The 19,438-nt window shown below is 44.1% G+C and overlaps 1 protein-coding gene across 1 annotated transcript in view; it reads left to right on the plus strand.

Annotated features, from left to right (window-relative positions):
- Positions 1-433: 433 nt before the first annotated feature.
- ccdc17 (coiled-coil domain containing 17) overlaps positions 434-19,438 on the plus strand; it is a 44,403-nt gene continuing 25,398 nt past the window's right edge. The window contains exons 1-2 of the mRNA XM_061078165.1: positions 434-442; positions 854-1,005. Coding sequence (XP_060934148.1) covers positions 434-442; positions 854-1,005 — 161 coding nt within the window. The remainder of the gene's footprint in view (positions 443-853; positions 1,006-19,438) is intronic.

The raw sequence follows: 19,438 nt of genomic DNA on the forward strand, positions 1-19,438 counted from the left end.
TCCTAACCGGGGGAAAATTATGATCCAGAAGAATAAAACAGAAAAGAAACAGCAGATGGAGCCTGTAACGGCTGCAATAAAGCATTTAGCCGGATGGTTAACGAGGCTTTTGGTGGTGGCGAGCCAGTAACAAGCGTGACAGACTGATATGGCGACATAATGGGAGAGATAGGCTAATAACTACACTGCCTGCAGGCTGGTGGATTTAACAGGTGTGTGTGTGTGTGTGATAGTGTCTTGTATGGAGGCATGAAGCTATCATGGCACAAGTGCTGGGGGCTACATGTCAAGAGACAGGGGAGGTGTATGACGCTGCATCATATATCATACACACACACACCCACACACAAACACACACACAGGAGCCCCCCCTCCTCTCGTTTCCTGCAGTCACGGCTGTTTCATGAGCTCATCACAGAGCATGAAAGGCTCCATGCATGAGGTATGACCGGATGATATAAGACACACATAAGCTGCTGCTGCTCCTATAGATGCAAACAGTGATGACAGGATACCATACTGGTCTGATACAACCCTGGTCATGGGACAATATGGGGAATACAAGTCCTGTACCAGCATCTGAATGTAATATTAGAAGCATTTAATGCACATGACAGCTAATTTAAATTACATTTTTGGATATGGAAGTAGGATTTAGTGCAATGAGGTCACCCAGGGTCCCGATGAGTTCCACAGTAATGAGTATTGATGGAGGGAGGCCCGTCATTAACACAGACAGACACTGCAGCAGGTCCTTACGTTGCAAAGTGGAGTAGTTATCCATCTCTCGGTGCTGCTGGTCGCCACCAGGAGGATTTCAGAATCTCTGTGGTGGCTCTATACTGGGAGGCAGCCCCCGGACCCGCTGGCTCTACTGGGAGGCACTGGGCCGGTGGGGGGGCAGGACTGGTACCCGGGCGACCCGCCGCAGCATCCTCACTCAGCAGCCGGAGGATGCGAGCCCATCTACCGCGGCAGCAGCCGGAGTCGTGTCGGGATCATTCGGTGAGGGTTTAAATCCACGGAGCGTCCGTTACGCACAGGCGCGTACACGATGGTCAGCCAGGTGTCCTCCGTGGGTTTCGTTAAAAGACGCGCCGCCGCTCCGCCTCCGTGCGCAAAGGAAATCAGACATGTAAAACCAAGGATGCTGCAGCGGGAGTGAGGCGAGGTCAGTGTGCACGGAATCATGGAATCATGGAATCATGAAATCATGGACACCGGAAGATCCGTGACCGACGGAGAGGAGCGGTGACCTTCTTCTTCTTCAGCTTCAGCTTCTCCGTTACCGTAAAACCAGGCTGCAGGAAAAACACGTTCAGCAGAGGAGCGTCTCCTCCCAGAGAGAGAGAGAGAGCGATAGTTTGTGAGAGAGGGAGAGAGAGAGAGAGAATGAGAGAAAGAGAGAGAGAGAATGAGAGAGAGGGAGAGAGAGAGAGAGAGAGAGAGAGAGAGAGAGAGAGAGAGAGAGAGAGGGAAAGGTGTGAGAGAAAGTGTGTGGTGTGTGTGTGTGTGTGAGAATGTGAGTGAGAGAGATGGAAACTCTGTCTGTGTGTGTGTGTGTTTGTATGTGTGTGTGTGTGTGTGTGTGTGTGTGAGTGTGTGTGTGTGTGAGTGTAAGAGAAGGAGAGAGGGAGATGGATGAAGATGGAAAGAGGACAAGAGAGTTGGTGCGTTTGCGCATCAATGTAAATGTGTTGTCAGCCTTGTACGTCCAGTTGAGTGAGGACACTCATTCACATAATACATTCACCGGTTCCTTAACCAAACCATAACCACCACAACTACATGCCTAACCTTGACCATAACCATAACCATAACATGTCCTCACTCTATAAGTTCTAGGCCAAAATGGTTTGTACAAAGAAATCTGGACACACACACACAAACCTACTACTATTTATTACCAAATCCTCACCATAAAACATCAGCATTCAAGACTTCCTCTTAAAATTGAGTCCCCATAATGTCTGTGTGTGTATAGATTGAAGGCTCCAGAACATGAGTCATATCTGGACTATAAACAAACAAACAAACACACACACACACACACAAACACACACACAGCTACACTGCCTCTGTTCTTCCCTGCTGTGAGGAGAACATTTATTCTTTTATTCATACAGTGGTATGCTGGTTTGCCTCTGGACCCCCCGCCTCGCAGCGGCCCCAGATCCCAGGTGGTCAACTGCATAAAGCAATAAGATGGAAATGTTATGATTCAGGGTTGTGTGGCAGTCAGCGCGATCCAGGGAATACTGCACAGACAGAGGGAGGGATGGATTCCACTGAAGATAACTCACTTCTGGATGCTGGTATCCTGCGTCTGTCAAGAGGAGGAAAGTGGGAAGAGGCTGCTGGTGTCATTATCCAATCAGAACCTGACGTGGTCTGTGGGAGGAGCTGGTAAAAACCCTCAAATAGAGAACATTAAGGGTCTAATTCAACAAAAAACATGATATACTTCTTAACGTTCTTCTCATAGCATGACACCAGGCTGAAGGAAATTCACAACGACTATTGAGATATCCAAATTCCCTTCCGCTTTTACATTTGTGAAATATTGATGGACATTATAAATATTACGTGAGCAGCCGCACTCGGAGCTCCGAGCTTGGACTGAGGCAGATTACTTCTCTTAGTCGGTCGCCCGCCGAGTGGCAGCTCACCCACAGGCAGCGTGAGGCCAATTAGATTCTCTTTGTTTCCTTTAACATCAGTCGGTTGAGGCAATAAATCACCAGACAGGCCCCGGTTTGGTCAGTTTTGGCAACGAAGTGTGAAAAGGTTGGGAATTGATTAAGAGCCGAACTTCACACTAATCAACTACTTCTGTTAAAGGTTTAAGTCCTCAGCTCAGAGGTCCAATCCGATGTTGCCAATACATCCATTCACCCGAGCATTCCCAGAACACCAATACGGAACAATAGTGTAAAACTCCAGCGTTGGTCTAATGCCTATGTCTAATTTTCCTGCTTTCTACAGTATGTTATCAAACAGTTGCTTATTGAAACATTGAGCCTTTACAGCGCATCAGAATTTAGTTAATGTTAGATCCAACAGTCACCGTCTTTTGGCTCTGTTTTTGGTCTCCACCGACTCTTGAGAGACACGTCTGACTCTAAAGCAGCTAAATGCTCAGCTACCCAGATATAATACAGATGTGGCCAACTTCAGGCAGTAATGTGTCACTTCTGGCCTCTTGTTGCCCGAGCAAAATGGAGCCGAGCCCAAAGTGACCCACTTGTCCATCAGCAGACGTGGCTGATAGTCACAAAACCTCCAACGCTCTAGGTAAGTTGCCATTTGGACATGAACCCAAAGTGACCGTTGTGGTAAATGGTGATTATGGCCCAAATAGCACTAAACAAATCCAGCTTTGGCTCTTGAAATGCAGTATTTCTATGGCTGACATGTGGCCCAGCGAACCACCCAGGTGCCATTGTTCTGTTTGGCAGTGTGGGCCAAAGCTGGACCAACATTGTTTTACTACGTGTGTATATTCACCAGCTTAAGTATTTTATTGTCGGCTGTTAGGTGCTGAGTAGGAGGTGCAGAGTGGGTTTTAGAGATTTTTACTCTGAAAAGCAGAACAGTAAAGTTTTGGGCTGCACTGGCAAAAAATTAATTATTCTACGGCTTCAAAAATCTGAGGGGCAGAAGTGTGATAAAATGTAATTATTATAAAAGTGGTTGATAAAAAGGGAAACAACCTCCAATGTGCTAATCACCAATTCACCACCTGGTGCCTGAAGGCCGCACAGCTTCCTGCTTCGGGGCGTAAAATCCTCAGAAGCAGAAACATCTACGATGGATTTAGTTTCCTGGAGACACTGGGTTTAGATTCAAGAAGCAGGAACATCAGGATAAATGTGTGTGAGGATGTTGACAGTGGTCACTGCTCCTTTATGACCACCGCTGAGGAGCCCTCGAGGAAAACGATTTACGGATACAACTGCTTTACTGAAGCTGCTCCGTAGACAACACATCACACTGTGGTTACACTGCAGCTCTCAGCTGTACATGCTACTGAGTGTAGAGCCATACGTTCCTAATGATTAACAAACATAAGATCCAATAAAGAGGGTTATTGATTTCAGGCTGTGGAGGTCGGGAATCTTTCGATTTGTTCCCACTGTTCTTTCAAATTATCTGCCTTCATTGGATGCTACAGTAGAAAGATAGATGCATTCCAAAAGGGCAATTCAAATTTAAAAAGACAATAATAAAGAATATTCATAGTGCAGGAGAAGGACTAACAGAAATGGATTGATTAGCAAAATACTTGCTTGATATGAGCGATGTATTTTATTTACAAATTCTCAAACATACACCATCATCCGACACATTTTCAGAGATGGCCAGTTTGAAATAAACGGGAATGTTAGGGTTAAGGTCGGGGGGGGGGGGGATCCTCTGAAACGGTGAAGGTGGTGTGGTGCAGTCACGGTTTGAACTGACCTCCGATAAAGACACAAATCAGACATCGTTCAGCTCTACTTCCCTCAACTCTAACAAAATGACATAATATCTTTCTGCCATCTGCGCCAGTTGGCAGTGCCAACACAAAGCTCCAGTTAATCCCCGGCGGTGGGAGCACTGGGATTCTCAGAGATTGACCGAGTTTAACAACAGTCTGTGAGGAAACAGGAAGCTGGCCAACCAGTCAGCCTGTCACTCATCAAATCGGCCTCTTTCTCCAGCTGGCTCCTTTAACCCTGCAGCTCATCAGGTCTGCAGAAGAAGAACAACTTCAAATTCAACAAATGAAATTTCCTGAATCGAAATAAAGAAATAAAAATGGAAAAATAAGTCTTGAAGAACATCTGGGATTGTATTTGTTGCCTGGAAACAGCAGCAGCAGCCTTGGGCTTTTTAGAAAACTTTTTCAAAACTCGATATTCTGCAATGAAGTGGACGACTTTCAGAAACGTTGACAGCATCGATGGGAAGAAGTGGAACCTTCTCAAAGCTCTTGTGCAAATGTTGTGTATCTGTTGTATTTTGGGTTTCTGAGTTCATAGTTCTATTGTGTAAAATGCTAAAGAACCCTTGAACAGTTTTCATAAATTAAAATAAATTTCATTACTTCTTCATAAAGCTGTGCACCCTTGCACTCGGCCTTGGTTTGATTACCGAGGTGCGTTACATTGTTATTATAAAAGCAGTGAGCCACCAGAGGCCGAGCTTTACAAGTGATTTAAAATCAATATGAGAAGAGGTTTACTGTTTACGAGCGATTACTGCTGCTGTTTTCTTTCTCTTTTTGCTGCTCGGGGTAATTTGCTGTATTTTACACGTTTATGACTTGAAGGCATAAAAGTAAACAGATTTCTGGATCCCGCATCCAAACCAAAATTAAACGGCCAAATCCCAGGCCCACGGCCCATCCCTCCATCAAGGTTTGCGGAAATCAGTTCTGCTGTTTTTGAGTAATCATGTTAATAACAAACAAGCTAGCATAACCGACTATTGCACTCAGAAGAGGGCAAAACTCTGCCAAGGGCCCTTACATTCAATCAATGCACCAAAACACTCATAGATATAAGTTCCCTAAATATACCTGATATTTATTCCCTGGGAAAATGTTGAAAAAACACCTCCTGATGTTAAAGAAGGTTATCTGGATCCACCACGAAATTCAATGGATTCTCTCTCGACCCACATCTTTCCACCAACATTTGTGGAAAGCCATGGTGGGATGGATACATTCTGACTACTTCTCATTTATGGCGAAATAAAACAAGATGACCCCCAATCCTATGAAATCCGCTACTGTAAAAAGAAAGTATAAAATCTTATTCTTCCGTCAATCAACTCTAATTTTGGAAATTATTACTATTTTCTCCGAATTAATAAAAAAAAAATGTGTCTAAAATAGAGAAACTGGAGACTCATGTTTCATTTGTGCCTTTTCCCAAGAAACTCACATGAGAAGTTGTCAAATTTAAAGAATAAACAAGGAGTGGTCTATTTCACACCCTGTGTAACACTTTGTGAGCCAAACTGATTTCATGAGCCAGCTTTTTCCCACAGGTCTGTTTTCAGGCAGCTCAGATTTATTTGATTTTTGCCCACAGGTCCTATTTTGGGTTTAGAAAGCTGAACTTGGATCTGCTATGAAACGTACGTCACACTACAATATATTTAGAGATTCTGAGAATCAGATTGTATCTCCTACATCAACACCTCAAACCTGTTCTGTGAGTTTCAGCCCAAAATATGTCAAGATGCTCATAATATCTCAATAGTGCAAATTGCAGTTCTGCAAATGTGACACTCAGAAGAGCTCAGACCTTCACCATTGCCCAACAGACCCATTACATCCAATCAAGCTGCAACACATCGCACAACCAAATATTCCTGAGTGTTTTCACCAAGACCCATGAAACACTGGATCGGCCCTTTTATCCAAAATATAAAGAGGTTGATTCTTGGCCAGTGTCCCGTCCTCCTACCACGCTTCATGGAAATCTGCTCAGCAGCTTTAGTTTAATCCTGCTGACAAACAAATAGACTGAGGTGATTAAATAACCTCCTCAGGAGAAGAGACAGTGGCATCAGACGTGTTTGTTAAAACCACAACGTCCAGAGCTGAAAGCATCTTTTGGTAAATGCACAGGACCCCAGGCCTGTGTGTGGGTGTGTGTGTGTGTGTGTGTGTGTGTGTGTGTGTGTGTGTGTGTGTGTATGTGTGTGTATGTGTGTGTGTGTGTGTGTATGTGTGTGTATGTGTGTGTATGTGTGTGTGTGTGTGTGTGTGTGTGTGTGTGTGAGTGTGTATGTGTGTGTGTGTGTGTGTGTGTGTGTGTGTGTGTTTTTAACTGTCACTGTCAATGATGGTCATGGAAAGCACAGACAAGAATGTGTGTGTCTCAGGGGAGGATGGTGGTTGAGAGAATGGTGTCATTAAAAGACACAATGACACACACACACACACACACACACACACACACACACACACACACACACACACACACACACACACACACATACACACACACACACACACAGACACACATTATTGCATCCCACTGACACAATATGAATATGAGCTGGTTCCCTGCAGGTACCAGGATGTCATGCGTTGAACTGACAGTCTGGTGCAGAGCCAACAAAAAAAATAAAAAGAGTTGTGTCGTTAAATCACTGAAGCCTCAGTAGTTGCTTCCTGTGAGGAGGTTCATGAAGTTAACGTTGCCATGGAAACAAATACAATTCCAGCCAGTCTCAGGATCTTTAGCCAAAGTCACTTGGCAACAGAATTTTGCAGGGAGATGTAAAAAAGACATAAATGAATAAATTCATGAATAAATAAATGAAAAGGTTCAAAAGGCTCAAATGTTGTAGTGTCACTTTGGATTTTGAAGTGAAGCAGAAGTAATGGAGCCCATCGGAGTTCCAGTTGTTTCACCAGCAGCACGTCGGAGAAATATTCAAAACCGAAACTGGTATAGACGAATAAATCTTGTCTTTAGTCCACTCCCAACGAGCTGGTAATATTAAGTTAATATTTAGTCTTTGTTAACCTCATGTACTTTACATCTACATCTACATGTTACATATTTGCTATTGTTTCCTCTTGTGTATTTGTTGTGTTTTTCTGTTCAAAAATATTAAAAATCAAACAATAAACTGAGGTCGATCATTGTATCCAACACTGTTATGATTTAACAAACCAAAGCACACAAGAGCAACGCACAGCACAAGCTAGGGTTGAGTAAATGGGCGGAATTGAATATTAAATATCAATGTGTGTAAGGTTTCATCCAGAGATGCACACATGAACAGGAAGATGGTGCATGAACCATTTCTATAATTCATGGATCCATGAATAAGTGATATGAGATCATAATGTGATTCACAGAGACACTCACTCACTTCCAATCACAGAAGTGAGGGGCAGGGCCACACACACACACACACAAACACACACACACACACACACACACACACACAGCAACGGAATCCTCCAGCCCGATCATCTCTGAGTGCAAAGCACCTAAAGAAAAGGGAGAAATTCTAATTTCCCTACACGCGGCACATCATCAAGTACAGATATGAAACGTGTCTCGTGTCTAAGTAACTGAATTCCCTCTTTGTCTCCAACACGTTCTACTGCAACACTTCAGCTCCACTGACTTTTTATTCAAACCTGAAACTAAAAGATGCCACCAAGAGTTTGGATATGAACTCATACGACCGCAAAGACTCTGAGGAATCCAACAAAATCAAAGATGTAATTTTTACTCACTTATGTTTCCCATTTGCGGAAAGGAAACTAAACTGAAGAGTATTAATAAGGAACATTTCTGTGAGGAAACACCAAAATGATGACAAAATCCACGGCCTGACAAGTTAACATTCGTAAATTTGCTTTGTTTTAGGAGCCGTTGGTGAGTGTGAGAACCACAATACTCCTCTAATTTGTTTAAATGCCTCAGGCGAGCATCAGTTTTAACAATATGCAGTCAACATCTTCAGAAGCCGACACATCACTGCTGTTCTCCACGGTGGGAAAAAACATTTCTTTTGTCAGAAATGTCCTTTGAGGAATAACATCTAAAGAAAAGTCCCTAAATTTAGCAGCAAAGTCAGAAACAGCAGATCTGTAGTTTCACGTCCCGCTGCAGGTGTAAAACGCCTGATTTAAAAAAACATCTCGTCACATTTAAAATGGCTTCATACAGAAGGGAGATCATATTTTAGATTTTGAATAATGTGACAGTGATTATTGTCCTCAGCAAGTGTGAAGCTGCAATGATCCAAGAATACAACAACAATTGATGGGAGTAGACGAGAGCAGAGCAGTGGGCAGCGTTGTCCCACAGTCTTCTTGCTGCCAGTACCAAATGTCCATCGTTGCTATGGAAACACAGTTTCATGAATCACCGTGTTTCAGTTTTTTCCTGTGGGTTATGAAGCCGTACTCGTTGCCGTCTGCGTTGTAAGCCTTCAGATCCGTGAGGTATTAGGCGTGGAGTTGGAGTGTGCTCCCCCGCTGGGACGACTAATTGGCAGCACGGTCGGTTGGCTGGTCGGGCTGCGGCTGAGCGGCCGGCGTGAGGAGAGAATACCCCGGGATTACCTGTTGGTTAGGAGCCGGTGTTTAGACGACACGTTAAACAGGCAGTGATGCTGTGTGCTGGGAACAGAGTGGGACGGGAAAGCAGCTCCAGCTCATGTAGTACCTGACGGGACTTGTACCATCGACTGTGGGTTTTTGTAGAAGTGGCCCCACGCTACAGGAGGATTGGGTCTGTTTTACTTCTCATAATCAAGAGCACTTGTGTAGTATGAAAGAAACAGTGATTGGGTGAGTGAGCAGAATCCCACAATCATAGGTGGACAAACTTTCGGAACTGGGGCAACAGTATGAGCTGTACTTGTTTTTTTCCCTTCATTATATTGTTTTCAGTGGAAAATATTAGACAAAGAAGAGCGTCTTAACGGGCACTTAATCATTTATTTAATTCCAACGTTACGTTTGATCACGCAAGTCTCTGGAATCTCAAATCAGAAATCATTTGTGAGACGTGTGTGTTCCTGCGTCTCGACTGCATCGTCTTGTGCGTTCACACGATTTAAACGATTGTGGATCAGACACATCTGTCATTAGCTTCTCCCGCCATTTGAAAATCAGACTTGAAACTCCTCTCGTGTGCAGCAGGCGTGAGGCTGGAGGCTGACAGGACTGACGATGTGTCAGAGGGACACAAATCATAAGTTCATGTTCATGAGCCAAAGTGACGACTTTGCATTGCTGCTATTTTAAGATGAAACCTGCCAAGCAACCAGAAACGGTTTCCTTCCACTGCACTTCCTGGTTTCTCCCTTTACTGTCCTCTCACTCTGCCTCTTTCTGAACATGACAGCACATTCGGCCGCCATACTGCATAGGGCCGTATATGGCGTTTTGTGAATGGGTGTTGCTAGGCAACTGGAGTGCAGTAAAGAATGACAACATGGTTCTTGTGTTTAGGATTATTAAGAATTAAGAGTTTTAAGCCTTGGAGCTGCAAAGGCTGATTACTGGTGAGTAAGATGTGTCATTTTCAATAAGACACAGTTTTTATTTTGGCAGAAAACAGAAAAACTCACTGTCAGTGTTTGTCATCAGCAAAGCACCTGGATGTTCTGTGTTGTTGTATCGTTGTATCTCAATCTCAATATATTAAGTTAATACTTTGCAAATGCATTAGGATGATTTGTACTTTTATCATATGTCTGATTTATTATTATTTTCAATCACAGTATAATATAATCTAGAGGTGATATACCAAACAAGATAAAATAGGTGGTTTTGTGCTCTGTTTTAAAAGAGTCTTAATATAAAAATGTTCTTAGTATAAAGCTGTGTGGTTAAAAACCTTAAAGTTTCAATTACTTACCTAACTCACCAAAGTATTTAAACAAGTTACCATGTTTAATGTCAACTTTAATACTTACATAAATACAATCTAATGACAGTGGAATCAAAGCTGAAGGACGGTGCTCGATCTCTCCAGATTTGCAATTTGGAAAAGTGATATGTTCGATATTAAGCTCAAATAAACAGGCGACAGGCGTTCATCCAGAAAACTGATACTATCCATCACGACATCAGCGCTTTAACAACAGCTGATTCTCCAGGTCGGGGTTCTGAGTACCGGGTCAGGCTTCACTGAACTCTGAATAAACAGGTGAACATCTCTGTGCAGCAGCAGCTTCAGGGTTCTGTGGATTGAGTCGTGCAACCAGAATAACAACAGGCCAAACCAACAGGAAGCTTTCGAATGGACACTGCACTGGTGGATTATAAATGTCGTGGTCAAAGGTCAGTAAACTTGTCTTGTCATCCTTCTTTCTCTCCAGTTTCCATCTTTGTTTTTTTCCCTCTCTCTGTCTGATCTTCAGCTTCCTGCCTCGTTCGCCTCAGTTCCGTCTCCTCTGATATTTGTTAACTTTCCTTTCTGTCATCTCTCTCTTCAGCAGAGGAGTAAACGCAGCAGAGAGCGAGACGAGCTGTGATGTCGGCCCCTCCACTCCCCTCACTCCTCCTCTGTGTGTGTTGAACATCCACCATCTGCAAGAGGAACTCGTAGACGAGTGGATGGACGAGTGGTTGAATTTCTGGATCTCTTTCTCTCTCACTTTACCTCACACATTCTGCATCTCACTTCCATGCCTCCTCTCTTTCTCACTTGCGTAAGCACTTCTGCCTGCTGATGAATATATGAATGAGATTAAAACAGACACACACACACACACACACACACACACACACACACACACACACTCGGGCACGTAGCATACACCACACGAGACATAAACATTTGATCATTTCAGGGATGTGTGTGTTTATCTCAGCTGGTTTTATTAATTTAGAGTGAAATGAAATTGATGATGTTTACTTTGCATGGGAGAAACTTTAAATGAAAGCAGAGTAGAGTAAAGAAATCGGCTTCCAGCCGAGAGACGGCATGTGTGAGTTCTCTGTCTTAAATCAACCCACAACAAGTAAATATTGGATCTTAACAAGCAGCTTATTTTTCCTCAAGCGAGGATCCATCTCTGTTTACACTGATCGCTGTATATAACACACACACACACACACACAGGTTAAAGTGTAGTTGTGTGTTTCTCAGACCCAGAAGGTATAATTGGCCCTTAACTCCAGGACCCAGAGGGATGGATGAAGGATTAGAGATCAAGCCGGAAGGACGGGTGGAAGGAACAGATGCAGGATCCTGGAGAAGCTCTAAGAAACCAATCTATGTGGAAGAGATAGCAGAGAAAACAGATGTGGAGAGACGGACAGATGCTGCGAGGCTGAGATGTACGAGTCGCTCTCTACCTTAAAGTTTTACCCTCCCTCTTCCTTCCCCTCTTTCTGCTTATACATCTCTCTCTCACTCTCTCGCTGCCTCCTCAATTGACTGTAGGCTCCCTGTTGCTATGGAGACCGCTCCTGCCATTGCCGAGGAAGAGAGCGATACCTGAGGAGAGGGAACGAAGGACGGCGCAGGAGCCGATGCAGAGATGAAGATGAATAGAGAACAAACAGATCAATATACTTCCCTCTACATTCCTGACCATCTCAGTATGTATTCAATTCAAAGAAATCCTTCAATTGTCCGTTCAGGGACAATCGGCGGCGAGCGAGTCTGCAAACTACAGCTCACAATTTGATAATGCAACTTATTGATAGTGTGCAGAAGTGCATTTGTCAAGGTGAACTGACCGACTCTTGTTTGGCTTCTGTTCACTGCCTCTGGAATTCAATCATTCATCACATGCAGTTGATATAAAAAGAAGAGGCCTTGATGGTAAAAGCTTAAAGCAAAGAGAGATATGTGAAAATGTGGTTTCACGCCACTGTGACTCAGAAAATAAGAATATGAGTGATTATGATTCGACTAAGCACATAATCACATTATCTTTGGAGAACAGCAACAATGGTTCCTCCATTCCCGCGTCCTTAATCAAATTATAACCTCATGTGTAGGACTCATCAATTCTTTCCATTCTACACATCTCACTTCCACACCAACTTGGCCCAACCTGTCACTATGTGGTGTTCACAGTCGATATGCACACATCGTGATTTTCAAACCTCTGACCAGGCAGGGACTGATGAGGAACCCGCTCAGAGAGAGAATCTGCAGCGATCGGCTCGGCCATGTGTTCATTCATTGTCTCATTTACAAACCGAAGCGTCCAACAGCTGTTTAACCACGTTTCCCCCTCTTTGCTTGGCTCATTTCTCTCAGACTCAAGCGAGTGTCTCTCCGGGTCAATGAAGAAAACAACGTTATGGAGAAAACAGCGTTATTTACTCTCCTCCACATCAAGCAAGACGTGGAAACATTTCAGAATGGCTCCTGTGCAGGTCTGCATGTGGAGTAGAGCAGTGTGAAACGACCAGAACCTCTAATTCAGATCATTTCATATATGGATAATAAATATTATGTGATGTAGAACGTTTTCTGTAAATACAGTGAATCTAAAATGACCACAGGCAGAAGTATGTTGCTATGACAGACATTATTTACTATTCTACCATTTTGCCATTCTTTCTTTTCCAACGTTTTCCAGCTATTATGTTATGAGCTCTCGTTCATATACTTTTGTGATTCATCCGAAGAGTCTTGATTCTGTTTGACGTGATTCTTTTACAGGTAATGAAAAGGTTTAGTGGTGTTTGAGTCTGTTGTGCATGGAGAACAGTCTGTTGGATGATTTGCAAAGTAAAGTTTCTGGACTGTGTCTAGAACACTGAGGCTGGAAAGCTCTAGTCCACGGATGAGCCCTGTGCCAGACCTCAAGAGAAACATCACAGGAATCAGAACGTTTCAGCCACCGGTTCTGGATCAGGAGGAAAGACTCCAACTAGACCCCTGAGATGTTAGGGACACATACCCAGGTCCGAGCAGCCTGTGGTGGACCTGCCTGAGCAGAGGGTGTCTTGTGATTAAAAGGAAGAATTACCCGATGATGCTGAGGTACATAACTGATGATGTGTTCCTAACATCCTAGAGCGGTTGGCAACTCATCAGTGTCCAACTCGTGTGGAAGATACTTTCAAACGTAGAAGGAATATTCACCATCTTGTACTGTGTTAAAATTAATATACCGAAACCGAATCCATGCGATAGACGTAGCCCCTACAAGTCCCCCTGTTCAGAATTACATTCATGTTCACTCTCCTCCATGTAGATTTGTGTTGCCTGCTGGCATCCGTAACATGTGGAAGAGCGGAAAGAGTCTAGAAGCGATATTCTGCACAACAAAATAATGATATCATATCATTCAGCTCCCATGTGAGGTCCAGAGAAGCAGGTTCCAGCCTCGAACTGTACATTCCATCCAGTCCGTCTACAACCCGTGTGTCAATCATGACTCATTCCCAAGTTCTCTCACATCTCTGCTGCAGTTCGAGGGGGATTTGCAAAATTCTGACATGACAGCTTGATTGACAACAGACGTCTCTGTCTCGGAATTAAAAACCCTAAATTGCTTTGTTAAGTGGATTAAAATGGGATTTTTCTCATTCGGATGTCCCTGTAATTTGGCCCCAGGAGTGAATCACACAGGAGCCGCACACAAAAGCCATTTACTGCGTTGGGTTCTGCTCGGGCTGAAGCGTCAGTCCCGCGGGATTCATTTGCAATTACTACCAACTACTATGGATCTGCACAACTGTTCACTGCCGCTCCGCCGACTTCCTCTGTGAGCAGCTGAACGCAATCACAAAAGAGTTGTTACAGCGAACGCCACTCACAGAGGAACTATTTAAAGACTCCTCTCCAAAAATACTAACTTTGCAATCATACCCCTGCACCCCCCGCTCACTGCTTCACAAATCTCAAAATAGCAAGTTTCATATTAATGTTTTTTTTTTAATGTATGCAGGAGAATCTCAGACACCCAGAGAACATTCCACCCTTTGTATTGTGTTAATTACAGCTAAGCCATGTCGGTGAGTCCCCCCCCCACTGGGTCTATGGGGGGGCTGAGAATAACATCGCTCCCATGAGGCGAGGTGGTTGTACGCTTGTGTATTTGTCTTTTTTGTGGCAACATAAACAAAAACCAGCACTGTGGCCAATTATAGCATAGCCTGCAGATACAGCTGATTCCTCCCGGCTGGTTGGAATACAGTGATATCAGTGAGCAGAGTTTACTTTGGCAACTTTAGTTACTCTCCTTGGCCTAGGGTCTGTACAAACTTAACTTTACGTTCTGCTGCATGTGATGCAAACAGTTGAAATCATGTGAGAGGTTTCAATTGTTTGTTTTAGATGTAGCAGTAGCCAGGACTCAGATGAGGTACCATTTGATTTTTTTGTCCTATCAGGACCAGGGACCTCAACGGTGCCAGGACTGATACTTTTTTCTTTTAAAAAGTTTTAAATACACTTAACTTGAATATTAAAATGTAAAAATGTGCAGAACTCTTTAAAATGTCACCTCATCCATCTACAATAAATGAACACAAATAACAGTTTCAGTGCTTCATAAAGTGTATTACTCCAGCTCCGAACTCGTCATCAACTGTCTCCCTGCCAGCTGCCGACACGCGGCCATGCACACACAGAGCATCCGTCTGAATCTAATGTATCCAGTAACCACTCTAATCTCCATGTGTAAATACAGAGCTGGAGCCGGGAGGTGGTGGTGAAATATGAAGACACGGAGGCAGGGGACACAGTTACAGCCAGATTTGAAAATTAAGCCGAGCAACTCCTGTCACCTTCCATTTGTGCTTCATCCCCCGGTGCAGATATCAATTTGGTTGAATGCAGTGTCACGATTTCTTGATTAAAAAAAGGTTTAATCTCGACGCTCGTGAGCATCGTCTCCAGAGAGAGAGAGAGAGAGAAAGAGAGAGAGAGAGAGAGAGAGAGAGAGAGAGAGAGAGAGAGAGAGAGAGAGCGTGGGATGAGACCCGGTGAACACAGCTCTGAGCATCAGCCTCTGTTTGAGCATGATGTTAGCAAACCTGGAAACTCAGCAGTGACGTCATAATGACATCTGACTCTAAAGTAACAAATAAATGCATTTTCCAAAACACTTTCTCTGAACTGCTCCTTTAATTGGATGTTCTTTGGCATTGCATGACGTGAAAGGACCAGAGCGTCAGACAGAGAATCTAAATTGTAAATAATGAGGTTAAAAGAAAAGGTAATAAAGAGAATAATGTATGAGGTGAGGAAACGCTGGACTGTTTGTGACCTCGTTCAACTTTTTCAGTTTGAAATGTACATTTCTCCGGAGAGTTTATGTTTCTTGGAGGTTTCACGATTTCTTTTTTATCTTCAAATCTCTTCAAATTGCCTGGACCGAGCCCACGTGGGAGCTGACGTGGCCGGAGAAGAGAGGAATCACTGATAGTGTGACTCGCTGCAGCTTGGTAGACGGGTCTGAGATGCCACCTAGTGATTCTGATAGGACACCCCCACTCACACTGCTCCCTCCTTTTCCCTGACTCAGCGAACGAGGATACGGGGACGAGTAGGACCGGTCTCCATGGCAACAGCAGATAGACAGAGAGAGAGTGCGAGAGAGAGAGAGAGAGAAGTGAAGAGAGAGGGAATACAATGAGGCTGCTACACTTAATACACAACCACACAAAAATACACAAATAAACACTCAAAGTTTGTGCCATTATACTTGATAGGACTTTGCGTTGACTTCCATTTATTGTCCAAAACCGTATCCATGATCTTAACCATAACTAAACTCAACCACAACTTACATCATACCACTATCTTCAAAGATTATGTTATGATGGGTACACACACACATACACACACACACACACACACACACTGTATGTGTCCAGCAATGTTGAATTCAAAGTTGAAAATGTATTCAAGTTCAAAAACTTCGAGAACCTTTCTTAACTTCTGTTTTTACTGAATCTCAGTCTTCGACCTCTCAGTGCAGTTATTATTTATTTATCGTGATTTTGTTCATCTCGTTTTTTACATATCTCTGTTTCCCAAAGCAAAATCGAGTTAAAGAACCTTTTACTTTTCCATGTACACAAAAACACATCTCATTTCCTTTAAACCTGGGTTAATATTTTATATTTTTTTTACTACATTTACTGTCTGAACGTCAAAATTCCACTATATACTGCCTTTAAAAATTAGGCCAGTTATGTCTATGAACTACATTAAGCACAGTCTGAGAGAATCCCACAGGACAATCCTCCACATTTTATAGATCTGTAAAAATGATTGTTTCGAGTCCACATCTCTCAGTGATTATGCAAAATTATGATAATTACAGAAAGTGTGAATTTGCTGCCTATATTAAATGAAATGCAGAGTTTCCATTCAAAGTGAATGAGCGAGGAAGGATGGTGATTTCAGACAAAAACCAGAAACTACAAAGTCACCTAATTCAAAGTTGCTCCCGCTGCCTCATCGCTCAGCACATCAGTGAACCGAGCGTTATGGGATGTATTTCTCCAACCAGCGGGTCAACACATAGTTTTTACCTCGGGCTCAACAGTGCTCAGGGTCCATCGGCTCCTGAAAGAGCTCCTCTGTCTCCTCGAGTGCAGCTCCAGCCTCACACCAGCCGCTGCTCACGCTGTCTCCCGGACACTGAAGTGGGTCAGGCAGCGGTCATGGTGCAGCTGTAGCTCCTGCACCAACAAACCCCCCCCCCCCCACGTCCTCGCCTGCTCCTCCGTATGCACCACACATTCATCCCTTTCTCCTGCTTCACTTCAGCAGAATCAGCAGCAGATCATTATCGCGTGATGCTGACTCCGGGGTTTTCTTAGAGAATTCTTTTAGGAAACTTTAATTTGCATGATGGCATTTGATGTGAAGATGTTGTCGGTGTCATTTTAGAAGAATGTCCCATTTCCTGTCATTTACTCGTGTTGTCGCTGATGTGTAAAGACCCTTGAACTCTGTGTATTCATCCCATTCATTAATTATTAATATAGCTGAGGTGGAAATACAAATTGGTGATAGGCAAACATAGCCACAATATCACACTGCAGTAAATCACCTAGCTTTCAAGACAAACACATTCACAGACTAATAATAAAGCCAAGGGCTGGATTAATAAAATCCCTGCATGTGTCTGTACAACAAAACAAATGAGAGAATAACCGACAAAGATAGGTTGATTAGAAACGTACGAGATGTGTCGACAACAAACTGGGAGAGAATACGTTTATGAACGTAGGCGTAACCGAGAATCGGAAAATAATATACGGGGAGAAAAAAAACATATTAACTGTCGAATAGATAAGAATAACTTTTGTATTGCTTTTTTTCAAATGAACGTTAATGTCAGAAAAACAAGATGCAAAAGGAAAAATGTGATCACAAAAGACGTTAAATGTTTCATCGCACAGAAAAGACCAAAAAAATTTAGAAGAATGAGTTTGAGTAGGAGGTGAAATATTTAGAATTGATCAGTTAATATCTGCCTCATATGAGAAAGACACCAACTATAACCTGAGAGAACAACCTCAAGTCCCTGGAGGAAGTTTAAAGTTGATGAGAAACGTGTCGATGACATTTAAAAAACAAATGTTATCGTTGTTAGGAGACGGGTTAGAACCTCCTCTGAACTGAATGTGAAGAACCATCTCTCTGCAGAGCTTTGCATCTACATGCAGAGCGAGTGCAGACGAGCCTCGGATGAGACAAAGCTTGTTCCTTCACCTCTGACCTTTTTCAAAACCGGACTTGACATTTAATTCTGCACACGACTGTTTTTTTCACTTTTCATGTGTCCGAGTGGAACTCTTCCTCCCATTTCATCCTCTTTCCTCTGCATCTAATATTAATGTCAAACTGCCGTTGTTGACATTATCATCTTCGACCCTAACTCACACTCTCCTCCTCCATCCTCCCTCTCCTCCTCCCCTCCCCTCCTCCTCCATCCTCCCTCTCCTCCTCGTCTCTCCTCCTCGTCTCTCCTCCTCCATCCTCCCTCTCTTCCTCATCTCTCCTCCTCCATCCTCCCTCTCCTCCTCATCTCTCCTCCTTCTCCTCCTCATCTCTCCTCCTCCATCCTCCCTCTCCTCCTCCCCTCTCCTCCTCTATCCTTCCTCTCCTCATCATCTCTCCTCCTCCATCCTCCCTCTCCTCCTCATCTCTCCTCCTCCATCCTCCCTCTCTTCCTCATCTCTCCTAGTCCATCCTCCCTCTCCTCCTCACCTCTCCTCCTCATCTCTCCTCCTCCATCCTCCCTCTCCTCCTCCCCTCTCCTCCTCAATCCTCCCTCTCCTCCTCCATCCTCTCCTTCCTCCTCAACTCTCCTCCTCCATCCTCCCTCTCCTCCTCACCTCTCCTCCTCATCTCTCCTCCTCCATCCTCCCTCTCTTCCTCATCTCTCCTCCTCCATCCTCCCTCTCCTCCTCATCTCTCCTCCTTCTCCTCCTCATCTCTCCTCCTCCATCCTCCCTCTCCTCCTCCCCTCTCCTCCTCTATCCTTCCTCTCCTCATCATCTCTCCTCCTCCATCCTCCCTCTCCTCCTCATCTCTCCTCCTCCATCCTCCCTCTCTTCCTCATCTCTCCTAGTCCATCCTCCCTCTCCTCCTCACCTCTCCTCCTCATCTCTCCTCCTCCATCCTCCCTCTCCTCCTCCCCTCTCCTCCTCAATCCTCCCTCTCCTCCTCCATCCTCTCCTTCCTCCTCAACTCTCCTCCTCCATCCTCCCTCTCCTCCTCACCTCTCCTCCTCATCTCTCCTCCTCCATCCTCCCTCTCTTCCTCATCTCTCCTCCTCCATCCTCCCTCTCCTCCTCATCTCTCCTCCTTCTCCTCCTCATCTCTCCTCCTCCATCCTCCCTCTCCTCCTCCCCTCTCCTCCTCTATCCTTCCTCTCCTCATCATCTCTCCTCCTCCATCCTCCCTCTCCTCCTCATCTCTCCTCCTCCATCCTCCCTCTCTTCCTCATCTCTCCTGGTCCATCCTCC

The sequence above is a fragment of the Limanda limanda genome, chromosome 9 (genome assembly GCF_963576545.1).
Source record: "Limanda limanda chromosome 9, fLimLim1.1, whole genome shotgun sequence".
Taxonomy (NCBI): domain Eukaryota; kingdom Metazoa; phylum Chordata; class Actinopteri; order Pleuronectiformes; family Pleuronectidae; genus Limanda; species Limanda limanda.